Consider the following 21,216-nt stretch of genomic DNA (forward strand, 5'->3'; position numbering starts at 1 on the left):
GTGATTAGAATTGAATAATGACAAAACATCTAATCACAAAACCATATTATATTTGAGTCTCTATGGACAGATGGAAGTTATGAACGCGATCGGTGATGTCTCTATCATCGACTTCCCAATGAAGAACCCAAATGCAACCTAGTGGACTACTATTTCTAAAACAACGACTTAATTCTAATACGGTACACGAATTCATGTCTTCGGAAAACGCCACCACACAAGTGGAATAAATAATAGTGCACCCACAAAGTCTCCTTCAATGGAAGGTAATTATCATTAATGGTCTTGATCACGTAAAACACAACGGCGGTAGGAGTGTGGAATGAGTAAATAAATGATTATGGTTCAATGGTAAATCAATAAGAAGAGTATTTGTCCCCGTAATGATAAGACTGATAGCTGGTACACGGTGCTAAATAAATTAACTAACTAACTCTATGGCCCATGGAACCAGGAGTTGCAATGCCAAGTTTACAAGAGCTCTTCATTGACTTCTGTCCTTAGTCAACTGGATGAGTTAATACTTTGTATTTGTATTTCTGTGAGATTCATCTTAATATTGTCCTCCTATTTGCACTTAGATCTACCTAATGGTAGTTTCCCAATTTCGTTTCCATATAAAACTGTGAAAGCGTTTTTATTTTATTTCACTCTAGCTGCATGACCTCCCTACTTAAGCCTCCTACACTTCGTAAATCTAACAATGTTTGGTAAACGCTATAAATAATGCAGTTCCTCGTTATGGATTTTACACCATTCCCGTTTATCATGCGTACGAACATTCGCTTCAGGATTTTATTCTCAAATACTTTCAGGGAACTTTTTTTCTCAGAGTAAGAGACCATGTTTCTCAAATATACAGAACAACAAACATAATTATCCTTCAATATATATTAAGCTTTAAATTCCTCGGCAGAATTTGCGACAACAAAAATTTTGATCTGAATAATAACACGAATTTCCTGCTTTTAGACGACATTAAATTTCTTCGTGAATATGATTTGGTCTGTTAATTTTGAAACTGGATATTTGAAAGTATCCACTTGGTCGAAAGTAGTATTTGGTATTACCAATTATGATCCCGACCAACTTCCAACTTTAGATTTCTACATTTATTTCTAAACTCATGTCCCTGCAAACGTTTAAAGAAACTTTTGCATTTTTTGTATTGTTCTCCTATCACCCTCTATTATATTTACATACCAGTGTATTATAACTTGGTGCGTATCACTAAACTCTAGAATTTGGTTGTTGTCCTTGATTTTCATTATAGCGTACACCAGAACAAAGTTGAATAATAATGGCGACATCGCATCTTCTTGTTTCAGGCCGTTCTCGACATGAGAGCTCTTGGACAAAAATTTAATTTGAACTTAATTTAAAAATATAGTTCATCTAACTAACTTTTTCGGCATTTCAAATTCAGTAAAAGTCTTGTACAATATTTCCCTGTTAAATGGGTCGTAACTTTTTAAACTCAATAAATAATTGATGTACTGGGATATTGTATTCCCATTTCTTTTCGATTAATTATCTAATTGTAAATATCTTCTCGATAGATGATCGATTTTGCCTAAATCTGCATTGATATTCTCCAATAATTCATTTGGGTGTAGGATCAACGAATATGCTAAATAAATATTAACATGGGTGCTAAATAAATATTCAAATTAAACTTTCTAAAAATGTATACTTCTAGCTCAACTGCTACAAAATAATATATTAGAAATTAATGAATAAAATATAAAGGCAGCTGAAGCACTAAAAGAACAACACTAAAATATAAAATATGTAATAATAATTTCAAGTTAGAAATAATAATTCCACACAAAATGAAAATTTAAAAGGAAAAAATACTTCAGACGATGTTAACTATTGAAATCTCAGGAACAAAGTAAGAAGACACATCACAATATCTTTCAAAACCTGGCAGCCTTCAATGTTTTCCGCGGTCTGAATATTCTAAACAGTCTACAAGTATGTGTAAAACACTCAGTGGAATGATACAGCCCTCACAATAGGGTTGATTAGCGCTATGAACTATATGGGAATGAATACGTTGAGAGTTCCGGTACGAAAGTGGGCAAGATTTTCTTCATCTCAGCGGCTAGTACGTGACATCTGCCATACACCCAAAATAGTTTTAGTGAGTAGGGTTAATTAAGCCCTGTTCCAATGTGCTTGCTATTGAGAGCGTCTCCGTGCGAGAAAATGGCTACTAAGATTAAAGTACGCGAGAGAGTGAAACATTATAAATCCTGCCAGTACGGCGTTGTTGGCTATCGTGTGGACATGTACGTTTCCCCGAATGAAAATTTACTCTGGCACCTAGCAGGCAACTAAAACACAATTATGATTTCTGTAGCTATAATATCTCACGAGAGTGTGTTGTACAACGGCATGTTTCCTGAAGACAATCTGTAGGGTTATAATAATACATAGCGACGCAGTGTAAATATGCACGCGATGCGAGGATATTGAATAATGAACACAGGGAAGTCTCATTGTCTGTGGCGAAGCAGGGAGTACTGTTCAAACAATGCAAGCAACTCCTGTTTGAATTGCTACTTACTTAGGTGCTCTTTAGTTTATCAAAGGTTAAACCTTGGTGGACCAACAGCCATTCTGAATGTTCAAAATCATGTAACAAAGAAAGACACCATTACTGAAATTCGTCAACCATAAAATGCTGGTAAACAGACACGTAACATATCGAATATGTGCTGCATATCCGTCGTACATCAGCCCCCGCGTAACAGAAAGTTTCAAGGTTAGTCAGAAATACAATGTACACGGAATGTATAATATCTGAGAAATCCCTCACAATGAGAGGCTAATGGTGGCCCGCTTGATACTCTATGACAATAGGGCTAGTACAGAAAGCTCCAATAGTTAGAAGAATATCCACGTGATGAACAGTATCAAATAATGTTGTCACTAAGGATCTACCAGATGAATAATTAATACAACTGCAGTTTAACTTGGACATACTTAGACTACGATATAAACGTAACAGAACAATATAACCAGCACCACATATACGATGGAAAAATTCATTATTGAAAGTCAGAATTTAAAGACAAGTGTAGTTATGATTTTAAACGTAAGATGATCAAATTCCAAACCAAAAAAATTGAATAGTTTCAACAAAATGTCATCAAGATATAGTCCGGATCAACAAGGCAAATTTCTTGGCGAAAAAATTATACACAGCATTTCCTGAGTACAGAACTGAAAGTAAGTCTGTATTGATCAGCAAGCAAGACGATTTAATGTCAGTTGAAGCTGTCTAGTAATACCACGAAGATATCTGAAGGGGAAATAGATAAAACTATCGTCAACGTGGAGAACACCATAAACAGAACCTTGTATCTGCAACATGAAAAGGTTGACGGCAATAAAGAGAAGTGTAACATTGAAAACACTACCGCTTGGACACCGTTTTTCTTAAAGACTGGAACCAAAACTCACCTCAAAATAACAGCAACTTCCTCACTGGGCACGAATGCTACAGCCATATAGCTGTTTTAACATATCATAACCTCATGTCGTATTATAAGCCATTTCCAACTAAAAAATAAAAAAGACGCCTTTACAATGGGAGAAAAATTCTTGTATCTCTCTTTTCAGATCAGCGTGTAGTGGAACGATAAATTTAAACCCACATTCAAACTTGTTCAACGGAGTATTTGACCTAAATACCGAGCTCTTGCTCTGTTATCTTGCAAAGCTTACAGATACAGCTCGTAAAAGCAATATTTCTGTGGCTCATAAATATTGTTTCCCTATCCTCAGTGTAGAACAGAACAGAGCTTCACGCCATCGAGGAGTGAACGTCTTTTCCAACCATAATAATGCGATCAAACAGCTGCAATAACATTAGTTTGGAACCATGCAAGACGATGCGCTATATGTCATAATATATATGTAAATCCATGGAGTTTTGTTGGACAACTCATGTAAGGCGGAGTTGAGCTAAAGAATATTATAACTCCCAAATTGGTGCTTCAGAAATGGAAAATGTTTTCTTCCATACTAGACCAAAAGAGATTATACTCAAACAAAAATTGTACAGAGTTTGAGATAGGAAAAAAAATTGTCGAATTAAAATGTTATTTCTAAAGTTTGTACTTAAACCCCGTTTATTGATAGAACTGGTACACTATTAGTTGAACAGTGACGATTGGCTGAAGGGTCCAACAGCAAACAGCAGCCATAGATATCTAACTACTGAGAGAAGAAACAGTTTTCCAGCTTTGGTATTTCGAATATTTGTGTACAGGCACGCAAAATGAGGAACTGTTGAAGATCCTCGTAAGTAGGGTGACGACTAAAATTAGTAATAAAACAGCGAATAGTCAATATTTTTTCAAAGATGTCTGCAGAGAACTATGACTCGCCAGTGTAATACTTCGCCTCTGCATTCTGAAATGGAACCATGGGTAGCAACTGTTAAAACTCAACTAGCTCTACATAATCAGTTACAAATAACCCACCAGGAGAATGAAACTCACTTTAGCTTCCGAAATGTTTGTTAATTAGCAAGCTTTAGAATAGAATGTGGAATATATTGAAATCCAGGTTGGAAAGAATAAGGCATATATTGAATTTTGGACACTGATGACTGCCACAGAGATTTACATGTACACTCATGTCCAAAATTATTTTCGCATATCTATAAATATGTTGTTGTAGGAATATTAGTTGATAACAAATTCACCTGGTATTTCTTATAATGCTAGTATGGGTATAATCGACAAAGACATGTATGTGGTAATTTAATGTGAATAGGACAGTAAATAGGAACAATAAAATGAAAATAAAACTTTCTTGTCAATTTAGCAACATTTTGTTTTACTTATTCTAATTTTCGTATTTAAAATTCTTTTCGTATGACATTTACCACAAATATGCATTTCCCGATTATACACATAGTACCAGTACTAAAAGTACCCTGCAAAATCATTATCACATTATATTCTTACAATAAAACAGCCATAGATATGCGACAATCATTTTGGACATGAGTGTACATTATACGTTAATGATTTAGCGAGATCACGTTGTATAGAGGAAGGTCAATACACGAGGATGAGCTGTAACCATAAGAGAAGTGAGTAGGACTGCGATCGTTAACGACGACTCTCATCAAGGAAGTCGACTTTCTGATGGTCACGATCTTCTGTTGATTGGGACCCTATACAACGATAAATGATGGTACGACTTCAGATCTTGAAAGATTAACACTGTGCCTTAAGTTGGTTATAAATCGGAATCAGATTGGGCTCCGGAGGCTTCTGCATGAGGAATATATAATGAACAGATGTTGATCGGGCAAGTGAAGTAAAATAGCATTGCAACTGTTTCAAGTTTAGAATTTTTGTTAATATATAATGTATTGAGTGAAGATCATTGAATATACCGTTGGCTAGGACGCAAGATGCAAACCATCAGTGTGTTTCTTAAAGCTGAGAATTTGAAATACGTAGACTTGTAGAGGACTACGTTCGCTGAAAATGTGTTTCTTTGCTCCGGCTAGCGCCAGCTTTCAAGCTTACAGAAATCCAAACATAGATTCGTTAAAGCTTTTTCTTCAATAAGACATTCTCTATATCGCTAGAACAATAGTCAATTAAACTGTATCATCCCTTCCCATTATTAACGCAGATATTCTAAGCACTGATTAATTTCCCTATATGCAAATACATGGTAATCTAAAGCAAAATTAAATTTATAGTTGCTTTTATATCAAGTCTTCAGAGCACAAATGTAATATGACCAGTTTTCTAACTTTTTCAAGAGACTGTTTCCAAGGAATAAATATGAACTAGCAAAGTAGATATTTGAGTTTTGAGATAAGTGTTCACTGTGTATTACCAAGGAGCTATTTACAGTGGACACTTGATGTTTGTATACCTGACATAGAAGTCTCAAATTATCGAAATAGCTAACAAAGTCAATGTTGAAAAAAATGGACATGTGATATTTGTGCTCTCAACACTCGATATGTAAATGAGCTGTACCTAACCATTCCTTTAAATTATTACATAAAATAAAGTCAATAGATAAAAATATATGTTATAACAATGAATCCAATTTAAATAGTGATATGCAAATCAATCTTATTTGCATCAAACTTGTATTTTTCCTTGTTTGCATGTATTTTTTATTTCTTTCAATACATAGATATATATGTATTTCATATGAAATCATGTGTGTATACATGTATTCCTCTGTAATTGGAGTTTGGCTCTGTAGAGGATTATTATAAATAAATAAATTCTGATATATGTACTTTACACTGAGATACAAGAATGTTTTTTTTTTGTAATGTGGGTATGTATGTACTGAGACATTAGCTCCTTCTGGAGCGAAGTAAGATAAAGTCGTACATAAATATTTTATCATCTTGTAATATATAGATTAGTATGCATATAGTTAGTACACTAACAGATGGTAATAGTGGTAGGACACTTTTCTCCTTGTGGCTATATAATCTTTTTCCTATTGTTTCCATCAGAAAGGGATAGTAATAATGAATATTGAAATATTGTCTTTAGTGCGAAGGACAAAAATAAATTAAATGACAGATGACAACAATAACTGAAGTATCCAAGATTATTTGTAGACTGAAAGACAATAATAAATTTAAGAACTGATGTATTTAAGTCCTCTATATATTTGAAGGACACCCATCCGTGAAACTTGCAGTATTGCTTTTAATCTGAGAAAATAATAAATTAAACAATGTTAATGATTAACATGGTACGAAGGACAATAACGAATTAAACTTAATATTGTTTTCAACACGAAGGGCAAACATTAACCAGTAGAAGTTTCTCTAGTACGAAAGACAAAATAAATAAGGTGTAAAATATAAATAAAACAACTAACGGTTCCGTGGAATGAACGACAATTAGCAATTAAACACCTAAGATTGAATTATTGTGTAGGGACGGCAAAAATAAATTAAACGACTCGTGTCTCCGTGGTATGAAGGATAATATATGAAACGTTCTCATTAGTACAAAGGGCAAAAATAAATTAAGGTACCGATGTTCCGATGGAACGAAGGACAATAATGAATAAAACTGTTAAGACTATCTTTAATATTAAGGTCAGAAATGCATGAATTGACTGATGTGTGTATAGCAAGAAAGACAATAAATAAGGGCTTTGAAGTTTTCGTGCTCTGAGAATATCATCTCCAGTTCTGGTCACTTCTGGAAGAAATCATTTAAACGCAGGGAACTAAGTAAAATCTCTTCTTTGTTCTAGGGGTTACCGATTCTCAATCGAACCACAGGGTCAATACGAGTTCGAATTCTCGAACCAGTGACGGTTCAAAATCTAAATCACATCACCCGACTGACGCAATGACCTGTTTCAGCTCTGGAATGTTCACTCTATGTGTTCGAATTAGAAAGTTATATTCGCAATAGGTGAAACCTACAGTGAATGTTCAGAACAAATAAGTGTTCAAGGACTAGAATATTGCCTGTTTTTTGGTTATTTCAAGAAAAGATTTTATGCATGTTAATATGGCAGAAAATTGGTTTTCATCCTATAATTCAATGTATTTTCTTTGCGTTTGAAATGTGATACATACAAGGTTTGCCATATCTATAAAGATCATCCAACTCTCCTTTTCAACATTTGTAACTTTTCATTTGATGCAGTTTGGACTTTTAATATTGGATCTTTTTGAAACACATTTAGCAATAAAATAGGACTCATTTTTTTCTTTTCTGTTCAGTTTGCTTTAGTAGTGTGGATTGGGCAGTATGATCTACATACCTTCTGGGTTTATTAAAATGTATTTCGGTTCATTACGTGCAATGAACACTACTGAATTTGAAATGATACTACGCGCAAAGAAAATATGTGTGTTAAACTTTTTGACATTATTATATATATGTGTCAAAGCTCTATAGTTTTACTGGAAATTCAGTGTTTAATTTGACCACCACGTCTGTTATTCAGTTTGAAAGCGTCTTAATGAAAATTTCAAGGATCCTCTATATATTTGAATAATCCTGAAAAATATATAAAATTAGATCGTCACTTGCATATGACTGTTGGATTTCTGGAAACGGAACTTTATAATGTTAGTTTTTTTAAAAAACGATTAAATTCCATATTATTATCTGCGCTTCTTTTTCTTCTTCTTCTTCTGTCTCCTTTTATCTCGTTGTTTTACTTCTGTACCCCTAACAGACATTAATCGGTTTGAATTGTTCATTGTGTGGGTGTTTAAGTTTCCCCTTCCATTAACTGGTGAATCATGTTTCGTTTCGTTTAGTTTTTATTCTTTCACGTAATCGATACTAATACGTGTATATTTGAAATTAGAATTGCACTATTAGTATGGTAGTGACGAAGAGAGGAGAAAATTAGCCTCTATACCTGACACGATTATAAGATAAGAACGTGTAAATTGGTTGGCCTAGCTGCACTGAAGACTAAGATTGTCTATAGTACAGACGACAAAAATATATTGCAAAGATAATGTTAACCATGCCAGAATAATTATTGTATCTCGTAGCACGAAAAATGATATCGAAATCATGAGGTACATTGAAGGAACAGCTAGAACTGTAATTATTGCTTCAATAAGAGACTCTTGTATTAGCGTGAGTGTATAAGTTCAGGTATACATAGTTTAAACATTTCCTAATTTAGAGTATGTCGTCTCAGGATAACTGAAATTTTGTTTATTAACTTTAGTATTACTTTTTCCTTCTACTGGAACTAAGACTCAGTGATGTAATAATCTTTACTTGTTTACCGTAAAGCTTGATGAAGTAAAACTACATTGTTATGAAGAATTTCAGAGTGTCCATGTGAGTCAGTCAGTCAGCTAAGAGACCCTGATTTAAGAAATCTCAAATATTTATAAGTAATTATGAATGTTAGTTATCTTGAGAACAAATATTATTTGAGTTTCGGAACCACCGAAGTTGTTATAGAAGTTAAGGTTATGACTAGTCCCACTGAATAAAAGGCTAAGTCGACACTTTTTTAAAAAATTGGGATTTTACAGGTATTACCTTCTTTTTCTGAGTTCTACATTGGGTAGAAGCGGCTAAGGCGAATTCATAAAATTGAGGAAATTACAGCATTTTGTTTTGTCAAAATTAGCATGCTAACTGTTGTAAAATTTAACTTTAAACTGCTCTCCTGTAATATTTACTTTTCTCGACTTAGCCGCTTATGCACTGGAACCAGCCATATATTCTTTGAAAATTCATGTAAGTTCAATTTAGAAAATATAATTAAATAATATAAATATCAAACGTATATTTGTCCTGATCTTCGTAAATTTGTTATAATTATTGGATAAGATATCGAATAAAATGTCAATAAATGATAAGCACTAATGAGTACTTTAAGAGTTTAAGATAATCATTTTTACATAATATGAAATAACAGTTGTAATAAATATATATCGAATGCGTATTATTATAGGAGTACAAGATACTGAAAGAACGATGCATACATCTTAAAAGCAAGTTAATTCTGATACTATGAGACCTAAATACTAAGGCTACAAAATCTCACATCATGTTAGTATTGCAAAACCTCAAAGGTAGACATTGTAATTTTATATCATATCATATCAATAGCTACTGCCGAACTGCTATTAGTAACCACCCACTTCAGATCAGGCTTGGTTTGTGCTATGCATTTTTTAAGTTGGATCCGATGTATAGCTTGGGTTTTTCTAGTTGAAATTACACATGAGGATGTTTTTCACACGAGTAGATATGTCTCTACATATTTGCTACACAATAACTACTTCGAAATTACGTCGTGCAATATTTACGACTCAAAAGGATATAACTTTTTCGTTTACTACAATTTTTCAATCACAGTCGAGTTTGCCAACACTTCCGACTTGTTTGTTAAGTGACAAACACACATATACACACTTGCTCGAACAGGTGGTCGGTCTTACAAGGTACATTCGCGAAGTGTCCCCTCGAGATTAGTGTAAAATTGATTCAAATGCTATGTTCTTCGTAGCCCAATTTGTGTTGTACTAATTTTAGCAGCTCATACCGTTAATTTGCATATTTATGGGCCTTCATATATCCGGAATGCAATCATACACTACTATAACGCCAAGACACAAAATCACTTTTAGTTTCTTTAGTTGTAACTGGACATGGATATGGGCAAATGTAAAATAAATTGGATCAAGTACTGCTTCTCTGGTACATGTTACTCACCTCGGCCACAAGCTTGGATCCACCATATTGGATACAATATTCATTTTCTCAAACAGGAGTAGATGCTTGTTGAGTTGATGGAGTTTAACGTCCCTTTTCAGCAGCGAGGATATATGAGACGTGGACCTACTAATTAACGTGGAATCCGAACCACATGAGCTCCTGCCGGGAATCGAACCCGGGTCTCCCGCGCCAAAGGCGCGTACGCTGACCGCTTAGCCACAGAGGAGCTCTAGGAGTAGATGCAAGCGAAATTCATGTACAATTTTCACGGAAATGCGTTGGTATAGTGAGATTTACCGTAGCGTGAAATCTTTGCAAGTTATTGCATGTTAAATGTCAGGCATTTCATGATTAATGAAAGCCATCTACCAATCTTTGTCTACTTGTGTATATTGAAACATAGGAAACCAAATAAGTAATCAACAAAAGTGCTTATTTCTTATTATTCATCGTAAACAAATTCTGTCATGTTTACAACTTTCATAGGAAAAACTAACTTCGAAACTTAACTCTTGTATCATGTTGATCTTGTGAATGTCAGATACTTAGCTGTGAGACCTAACTGAAATGATGTACGTACTAGCCCGTTCGGAGACACAAGTACTCGCTATGATCGCGATAACACGAACAAACTCTGCAGCAGGAAGAACACTTAATCAGTAAGCTGTGTGGTTTGGAGATTGCAGTGCATGTCGGTCACAGTGAACATGTAATAGGGACACAATAGCCAGGGAACACTTTTGAATGACGTAATGTTCAGTCCAATTATCTCATTAAAAATAAAGGAAAGTCAATAAGGTGTCTTAATAAAGTTGCATCTTTCTTACACTGTTGTGTCGCGACTGTATAATCAATTTTTGACTGGTAACAAGATTGAAATGCAGCATTGCTGAAGACCTTTGATTTTTAACAAGACCTACTGAAAATCTTCGCCTGGTCATTAATGGCCACCGAAGACCAACGATCACTTCAGGTACAGAATACACTAGTTTGTGACCATATAGGCACATCTGGAACCCGTGTATCACGTGGTTACACGAATGTCAATTGTATGAAGGCCGAGACACTAGGTTCATCTCCTTCGCCAGGCGCAGCGCTAGGTATAACTACACTGATGTACAGCTCACAGTGAATTCATCCTAGAACAGTATACTCTTCAGTGATGGATCAAAGTTCAGTTTAGAGAATGATTCTGGCTGTCTGGTTTGAAGGCACAAAGAAGACGCTACCATCAATAACATGCTAATTGATTGATTGACATTTAGTTTAGCGTCCCTTTTTGCAGCGAGCTATATGAGACTATCAGCTACAGTTTAACATGGGATTTGATCCACATGAGCTCCTGTCGAGATTCGGACAAGAGTTTCCCACACCAAAAGCACAGACGATAACAATTTATCTAGAGGAAGTTTAACATATTAAAAGGAAGTCATAGTATAGAACGGTATCATGTTAGAGGGCCGTACGGCACTCCATGTATTCCAGCAGGGAACACAAAGAGCTGATATCTACACAATTGTCATCCTGGAACAGTATGCTCGACGTTTTGTGTCGTATTAATACATATAGTTCTATTATGTATTTAAGATAATAATAGACATCCATATGGGACACAGTACATTGCAGCATAAAGATATCATGCGTCTTGAGTGACCAGCGCGGTCATCAAACCGGACTTCAATTCCATTAAACATGCATGAGATACCTCCCGACGATAAATTGATCTAATAGCATTACAACTACCGTCAATTGCTGAACAGAGCATGGTGGTTGTACAGGAGTGAGATATCTTACTACATGCGCTGCTTGGTAATTTTATCCGTAGTATGGGTCTATGCTATGCAGCCCGCTTAGCTGTTCAATTTGTGATAGCAAACAGATGGTGACCCACATTACTTAATTGTATACATTCTAAATTTTTAGTGTCAATGTGTCATTCGAAGCGTTTGTTTTCTCAACAGATATCTGTTCCACGCTTCTGAGTGAGCAGAAACATTTGAGTACAAGTTGTTCATCCCTGACTGTTATCCACACATTCCCTTTAAGTTTTAGGCATTAGTGTACCTTTATAGAGACACTGGAATCCTAACACTTAAAAAAATTATGGCTATGTGATTAGTGTATGAACATCAGGTGCAACAGAAACTAGCGTGAGGTGGTAGTTTATGTAGTTCAAATTCAACGCCTCTTATGGAAATGTTATTGCTGATAAAGAGATGTTAAAGGGTCTTTCCTAGTAAGATAGTGAAATCGAGCCTTTATCCAAATTGGGTCGTTATTGACCCAAAATGTTTCCCTTGAACAAAAGTACCTCAAAATTGTTTTAACTTCATACCCTATCCAGTTTATCGTATCATACATGCTCGAAATTGAATATGTTTAAAATTTTGGTGGGGTTGGTCCAAAACTTTTTAACATTTCACAGATTGTAGATACTATCTAGATACAAATGCGCAATTTTTTTCGAAACTATCAATGCGTATTTTCTTTATTTTTTGTGTGTTGAAAATTACAAAAAAAGTAGAATTTTTTTGGGTGGGAAGAACACGTTCCTGACGTTTTGGTCAAAAATTTGTTATACCTTTAGGTACAATATTAATTTTTTCTGGGCCTGAAAGTGATGGCGACATTGTCAAAAAGAATTAAAACTAAAAACAAACGCATTTTTGCACAGTTTTTCCAGCATTTTAGGGCCCTCAACCTGAGGGCCTCTTCGGACAATTCTTTGCCAAAGTTTACAGTTTTTATTTCTATTGCGTCGCTTCTGCTCCTGTCGTTCTTTGGATGTTTCGATTGTGTCCATTTCGGGATAGAAACACGAAATATATCTCCGTTACAGTGCTTCAACTTCAACCGACCTCGCGTCGGTTATTCGTATCTACCAGTGCTTGCTTCAGCGGCCGCACAGAGAAGCGCTCCCTACCGCGAGCTGTATGTAACGTTGCTTTGGAAGAATCGGTTGAAGTGGAAGCACTGTTGCAGAGATATATTTGGCGTTTCGTTTCGAAATGGACACAATCAAAGCAGGCGAAAAATGACAGAAGCGGAAGGGACAGAAGATAAGGGAAAATTGTGAACTTTAGAAAAGGATTGTTTGAAGGGACCTGTCACCTTGACGGCCCTAAAATGGTGGAAAAACTGTGCGAGAAACACGTTTGTTTTCAGTTTTATTTCTTTTTGACCATTTCGCCATCACTTTCAGTCCCAGAAAAAAATATATGTTGTACCTAAGAGTATAACAAATTTTTTACCCGGAAAATAAGAATCGTGTCTCTCCCAAAAATTTTTTCTTGCAATTTTTTGAACTTTTCAATACACAAAAAAATAAAGAAAATACGCATCGATTGTATTGCAAAATTGCACATTTGCATCTAGATAGCATCTATAATCTGTGAAACTTAAAATGTTTCGACCACCCCCACCAAAATTTAAAAATATTAAATTTTGAGAATGTATGATACCATAATTCGGTAATGGGAGGGGGTAGAGGTCAACAATTTTTAAAGGTAGTTTTAGGTCAAGGGTAATCTTTTAGGTCAATAATGACCCAATTTTCATCAAGGGCTAATTTTACTATCTTACTAGGAAATACCCTTTCGAATCAATCGAGAAACCTAATCCGTTTCAAAGCTAACAAAGAAATTAAGGTTAATAAACATATCAATGTAACCTGGCATTTTATGTTAAAATAGGAGCTCCGAGATGTTGCAGACATATAATGTGAGTGGTATGCATAAGTTTTAATTAAGTGTGTTTTCGCTCTTTGATTGGTCTAGTGGAGATCGAGCGATTTAGCAGTTCGATATCTGGTATTAGGCAGATAATCCTAAGAAACATCGTGAAAAACTTACGTCAGGTGGACAAACAGTGTGTGCGTCGGTTTATTCCAAGTTGTTTCGATCTCTTTCACTTCTTCCAGTGTTCAATTTGTTCATTATTATACTCAATGTCTATTTTAACCTCAAAACATAATTATGGGACGTTAAAATAAAAATAAAAACATGCCAGAATGGACAAAAAACAGAATGAATTTAAATGGCTAGAGCGCACACTTTTAATTCCACAGGTTTCAATGTTCCTCTCTCAGTAAGCAAGTGTTAAACGCATTACGGTGGTTCGATTTCCATCTTAAACTGTAGGTTCATTTCTCATATAACCTCGATGCTCAAACAAGGCGCTGAACTTCAACACAAACGATGTGTTTTTGCGAATGTATTGAACATTTTCTTCTTCATATTCATAGAGCGCTTGAAAATTTATCAAAGTCTGGTTGTGCTTAAAACGGTAGAAATTCTTCTGATTCTAAGTTTTCTTATAAAATCAGCTCACAAGTGCAGAAGAATTCTGAAATATGTTCTTCTGAAATAAATGTATGAATTTGTATATAATATAATGAATTGCTTTCCGTAGTTCCCATTGCTGTGGAACAATTGCCTTATAGATATACTTTCTATTTTTTCCCACGGGTTGTGTCTCCAAAATGATGCGCTCTTGATCCATATTTATGTTATCATATTAACAGATTGGAAGTGAAAATATAAAACCTCAAATATAAAACATAATCACAAATACACACAAATAGAAATAGAAAATGCACCTGCATGACCCGAAGAAGAATATCTTTGGTTTGTTTTTGAGATTGTTACAGTTTTCATTACTAAAGTATCCCAAAATATCCTCCAGAGGAACCGGGTTGTCATCTTTGCCATAAATTACTTGGTTTGATCCATGACTGAATATGGCAACTATGGCAGAGTCAGCTTTCCTATGATCTCTCTTCTTAGAAAATGCACTGATTTTATTTCTGATTTGCTACAAAACGGAAAAGATAATAATTAGAATTTTCATTGGAAATAAAACTGTTAACTGCAATATTGTTTAAAATATGGAAATCTAGTTGTAATGTCCATTGTTTTGCACAGGGAAAAAGTTTCTAGAAAATGCACTGCTCTGTATTAAAAATGCAACTCCAAAAAGATAATAGGATAGCAACGCCAAAGTAGCAGAGAGAAACCTGAATGTACAATTGGCAAATGATTACCCTCACATCGCTGTGCAATGCGTGACAACGTGGGAAAAATTATATTGTAAAAATTAATTAAACAATGACAATCTACAGTAATGAAACGAGGGAAATAATTGTTAATATTGCAAAATTCGAAACACGAGCTAAAGATTTTCTCTTTGAAATTATCGATTGTAGTCGGACCGCCATATTAGTTGAGAAAGGGAAGGTAAGTGGCCATTGATACAAGTTGACAGTGTTTAGAACTATAATATTAAAGCGACAAAGGAGATTTCTCTATAGTAGTGATTTTGTTTTCAATTTTCGAAGTTTCATCAGAAAGCTAAATTTTTCAATTTAACGTAATTTGCATTTGGGTAAAAATTCATGTACCTTATTATTAGAGTTTGTATGTGTTAGGATTATGGCGGTAGAGAGTGTGGGAAGAGTAGAAATCCTTCATCTAGGTAATAGCGATGTAAATCAAACACCTTTGCCCTCCCTCCCTCACGAAAGCTGACATTACGAAATGAAACTATAATCTTTTAAATACATGTTTGTAGCTAGATATTTCATTTATTAACGTAAACTAGTTAAGTTCCCACAGTCCATTTATACGTGTATAATTTAAGTTATATGTATATGTGTAGTAAATTGCATGTAACCGTTTATTGTATGTTCAATGTGTATGTGATGCGAGTGTGTTTTGTTGACTTGCGAATACAGAGACATAAGCGTCTTATGGTCTGTAAAAAAAATCGTTCATCTTCGAATGTGAAAGATTTATTTTGTTTCTTTATTCTTCAAAATTGCACATTTATAAGCAATAGTGATATTAATAGATGCAAATTACCAAACCAATACGCCTGGCTATGGTCCATTTAAAATCAACCTACACGTAACAAGTTGAAAGCGCAAAAATAATTTCGAGCGCCATCTCCCTGGAATTATCAGTAGTACAGCGCAAGTCGTATTCGTTATTTGTTTACAAGAGCCATGTACCGAAGTTAAGGTAAAATGTAATTTTAGAAACACTCATTTTTTACGTATACTTGGTACTTAAGATAAATACAAGGTATATATATATATATATATATATATATATATATATATATATATATATATATATATATATATATATATATATATATATATATATATATATATATACCTAGCAGAACATTAGATTGAGTTGTCTTGCAAGTCTTATTGGTTTAAATGTTTTATTTGTTTAACGTATTTTTTTTAGATCCAACTTACCTGGCAATAGTATACCATCTTAGTTTATTAATTATCTGTTGAACTCATATCTTTCTTTCCTTCACTCACGTTTTCTTTCCTATCGTTCCCTATATTCCTTCTATAATTTTTTATTTACTTTTCCCTCTTCTTTACAAAAAATAAAATTAACCTTTTACAAGAAAATTTATATTTTGATTTTTTTAAATCTTATTTTAAATGTTAGTAACTTTCAGGGAAACATTTTTTTTATTTTTCCACTGTCCGTGCAGAGTGTTAGCTCGTAGGGTCAGGTGCTCCTAGTGTATATTCGGAAGACAATTATAAAAAAACTTTTAATTTTCGGTTTCATCTTTTGGATTTCCTTGCATTAGTTATCGTGCATTCGGGACGGTGATCTCTTAGTCTATCTGTTTCGGTAGAAGAGAAATACATTTTTCTTTTTCAAGACGTGTCTCTCTTCTGGAGCGAGTCACCTGGATGTTTTTTTGCAAAAAATGGTAGGTCCCACTTAGAATCTAATGGTTCATAGTTTAGAATAACATAATTTGGAGATGAATTAAGTAGCTTAGTATTGTGGGAACACAATTATATAAGTTTATAATTTTGCAATGATGTGAATTTTAGGTAACACAAGGTATATCGATTATTTTTCGTGAGATACTATTTTAACTGTACTAGGATGAAATATCTTGATCATTTTATTCATTAGGTTTCAAAATATCTAAATTACACGTGGGATTACTTTACCAACCTGCTATTAAATTTGATTTTTTTCTTTTGAAATGTACTGTATTTTAGGCTGGCCTCTTATTAAACGATATGATTTATTTCGGTGTTTTGTCGGGGTATATATATATATATATATATATATATATATATATATATATATATATATATATATATATGCGTGTGCACTGATACATGTTTAAAAATATAAAGGAGTCAAAATGATTGACTATAACTTATAATACAAAGTTGTAATCTTATGCACGCGGAAGGAATGATGAATAGATGAGCATATGAATGTATTAATAATATATATATGAGAATACTTTGTTGACTGACGCTAGTGAGAGTTATATATATATATATATATATATATATATATATATATATATATATATATATATATATATATATATATAATTGAGTATAGTTCCTCAGCAAATAGCGTTCCTATCTTCGATAATTTTCGATACGGTCCCGACCTTTTCTTTTTTTTAAATAAGATGTCATATTCTGTAATACTGATAAAATTGTATGAATCAATGTTATAAATGTGTTTGTGTTAACCGTATGTGTTTATGGCCACCCCCAATATCACTAACATGCATGTAATTGTTTGGATAAGATAGCAGGCTACGATGAGAATTTTCCTTCGACGAACTTAATAGTAACAAAGTAATTCATTGATCCAAATTAACTTCATTCTCACGTATTTTCCTATGTATAAATCTCCGAAAAATTCGACGATATACTTGTAGTGTTAAAAAGTACAAAATATTTTTTTTTTGGAATTATGATAACTAATCTAACCCGACAGTGATAGATTTTCCAGTGTAAATCGTTCCGAAAAGACTTAAAATTCGTCTTGTATCTTTTGGCAACAATATATAAATATTGATATCTGTAGCAAGAAATCTGCTTTTCCCTGAATACATTGTAAAATATTGAATTGATCCAAGGTCGAAGTGACCTTTGCTAATATATTCACTGACTGTGAAATGAGATATCCACGTTGACATAATAGGATTACAGATTTCCAATGAGACAGGACTCAATAACGTTAAATATTAATCTCAGTGTGGGAGAACTAAATTGAAAGACAATTTAATATATAAGCTATAAACATTCACATACAAATTTCCGAATATGTCTCTTCAGAAGAAATGATGTACATAAGAACTACAAAATTCATTAGAACTTTTGTTTCAATTTTCCACATTTTTTTTCTTTCCTTTTAATTCTTATAAAATGTGTAACAAGAATCTTAAACTACCTACAACTATTTTATTGGTTTATGTATATGTAGTCACAGAAAACCTAATACGTCGTATTTGAAAAATTTCTTAGTATCTTACAATATTTAGATTGTTACCATATTTCAAGATGTACACTATTTCAAGTTGTAAGAAATAATACTAACAACAACAATAATAATCCTATAGTGGTTTCTTGAAATAATAGGTTTCACAAAACTGATGTGAACATTAGATTATATTTAGTTTCTGACTGATATATGTCCTTTATTGTAATAAAACATTTGTTACCCTGTAGACAGTTTTTTTTATTGCTTAATGTACCCTGTAAGCTTTGGTTTATATTATGAGTGGGAGTTGTGTGTGTGTCATTTTAGGTTAAGAGTACAATTAGTTATATGTGGGAACCTAACTTCGGTAATATTCGTTTCGTCATCTGAAATCTTCGATTTCTCAGATAGCAAGTAATAAGCTGTTGGAAATGACTGATGAAGTTATCTACGTAGTAGCAATGGAACTACAAGATTTTTCTAGTAAATCACCTTGTTAAAAAACACAATTTGTAGATGATATAGTTCTTCATTTCCGACGGATTAGTCTATTTGCAATAAATCAAAGATGAAGTTTTTTATTTAATTACTAAAGATGAGTTAACATGTGTCGGATTGCATTGGGGATTCATACTGTTTGTTTTTATTTTTATTTTTTCTTCCTGTTCTCAGGACGGATCAATTTCTTTCCTTTCCCATATTTATTTCTAAGTTTGTGTCACAGGAGTTCAAGTTTTTTTTCTAATTCTCGTCTTTCTTGTTTTCCTGCCTTGAACCCTCTTCTCGTTCTTTCTCTCTTTTTTTTTCTTTTCTTGTCTATACTTTACCTACTTTCGAACTCCTAGTAATCAATAATGACGCAAATATTTTGTCTTTCACATACACGGTCATAATTGAACTAATCCAAATATTACTCTCGAATGAAAAGTTAATCATCATTAAGCTGGATGATAAATGCAATTGTTAAGCGACAATATGACAATTGGTCATTGCATGGCTTACGAAGAGTTCTGGCGGACGTTTTTTTAATTAATTTGTAGTACGCTACAAGTGTGAAATTTCGTTAAGACACTTCACACCAAGTTTACTCCTCCAAATTGACAGCGATGTCTTAGAGTAGGGGTTAAGCGATAGTTTCATATTCCGGTGGTCCTCGGTTCGTTTCCCGTGGGGTAATTAAAGGAAATTTTTATCATTTGTAATGTTGATATTTCCTATCTAAGACAACATAGAAAATATTTAATTTCTCTCGGCCTTAGTGCTTATACGACCTTCTTCAGTGCACTCGCAATAGAACAGTGGCTATAAAATGATATCAGGCTATTAACCTTGATTCGTACTGTCTGGGAATGTAACGTGTTTTGCGTACAATTGATGAATACGTAACGCACATCGTTAGTATGGGTCACAAATACGACTGAACAAAAACAAAGGTTATTATTTTACAGATATTGCTTATGTTTCTACTACTACTTCTTCTTCTTCTATTACGGCTGGTGGAAATGTTAATATTCTAAACAATTAAAGATTTCACATACGTTCCATATCAACAAATAGACTTCAAATTGAATAACCAAAACTTCATAAAATATAAAATATGTAGCCAGCTCTCAACTTCCCAATAATAATAATAATAATAATAATAATAATAATAATAATAATAATAATAATAATAATAATAATAATAATAATAATAATAATAATAATAATAAAAGAAGAACAAGAAGAAGAAGAAGAAGAAGAAGAAAATAATAACAGAATTAGAATAGCAATTACGTAAACACTACCTTCCAATTAAAAAATAAACAATTGCCACGACGGGATTTCAACCCGTGTCTCTACTATACGAGTTTCGTACCACAAATACCTCATACAAAGATAATAAATAAACTACTAATTACGGAAGATAAAAATAGAACTTTCCTTTTCTACACGTGTTGATGCAATTAGAAGAATGGGAAAATAATGTTTGTCAGCTTGCATTTTTGCGGATCACAAGAGTTTCAGATATGCTCTGATCTTATTGGTCGATACAGATAGGACATCAACAGTCATGACATAAATATCGCGGAAAGTAAAGGCTAACTGCTGTCGGCCCTCGTAGCCGAGCCTGCTAGCGCAACCTGCTAGTAATGAAAATCGTTTTTGGCGTGGGTTCAAATCTTCCCTTAAAAACTTTTTATATTTTTTTAAAGTTTCATAAAACTTTTTTCATTAAAATAAGATTGAAAATCATACCCAAAAAGTGACTTACCGATTATTTTTCTACATTTTCATAACACTTTTTTATTTTAAAAATTTTGCAGTTTTACTATACGAATCCATAGTAAAGGTAGTGGTAGTATTAAAGTAGTAGTATTAGTATTAGTAATATTAGTAGTAGTAGTAGTAGGAACGGGTTAGAAGGGTTTGGTTAGTTTCTGTTTTCTTGCCGAAATTTTTCTGCACATTTTACGTGACCAATTTCGAACAGATGGCTAGTGTAGCACGCGAAAAAAAATACACGATAGCGCGAGAATACAGAGACTCTTGGTATCGGCGTGAATGCTACAGGCTTTACTTCTGTGGAAATTAGAAGTCACGATGAGGAAGAATGCTAGTAATGCAAATCCGGAGCAGTTAATAATGACGAGGAAGCTTCAACTTGAAGAACATTTCCTGATACTTTCCCAACTGACGTAGGTTTATATACCTTGTTTTTGAGT

General features: G+C 33.6%; 1 protein-coding gene across 1 annotated transcript in view; it reads right to left on the reverse strand.

The window, feature by feature from the left end:
* LOC145662183 (caspase-2-like) overlaps nt 1–21,216 on the reverse strand; it is a 122,658-nt gene that overhangs the window by 14,874 nt on the left and 86,568 nt on the right. Inside the window, exon 4 of the mRNA XM_081727515.1 lies at nt 14,833–15,047. Within this exon, the coding sequence (XP_081583641.1) occupies nt 14,833–15,047 (215 nt within the window). The remainder of the gene's footprint in view (nt 1–14,832; nt 15,048–21,216) is intronic.

The sequence above is a fragment of the Thermobia domestica genome, chromosome 10 (assembly GCF_964235325.1).
Source record: "Thermobia domestica chromosome 10, izTheDome1.hap1.1, whole genome shotgun sequence".
NCBI lineage: Eukaryota > Metazoa > Arthropoda > Insecta > Zygentoma > Lepismatidae > Thermobia > Thermobia domestica.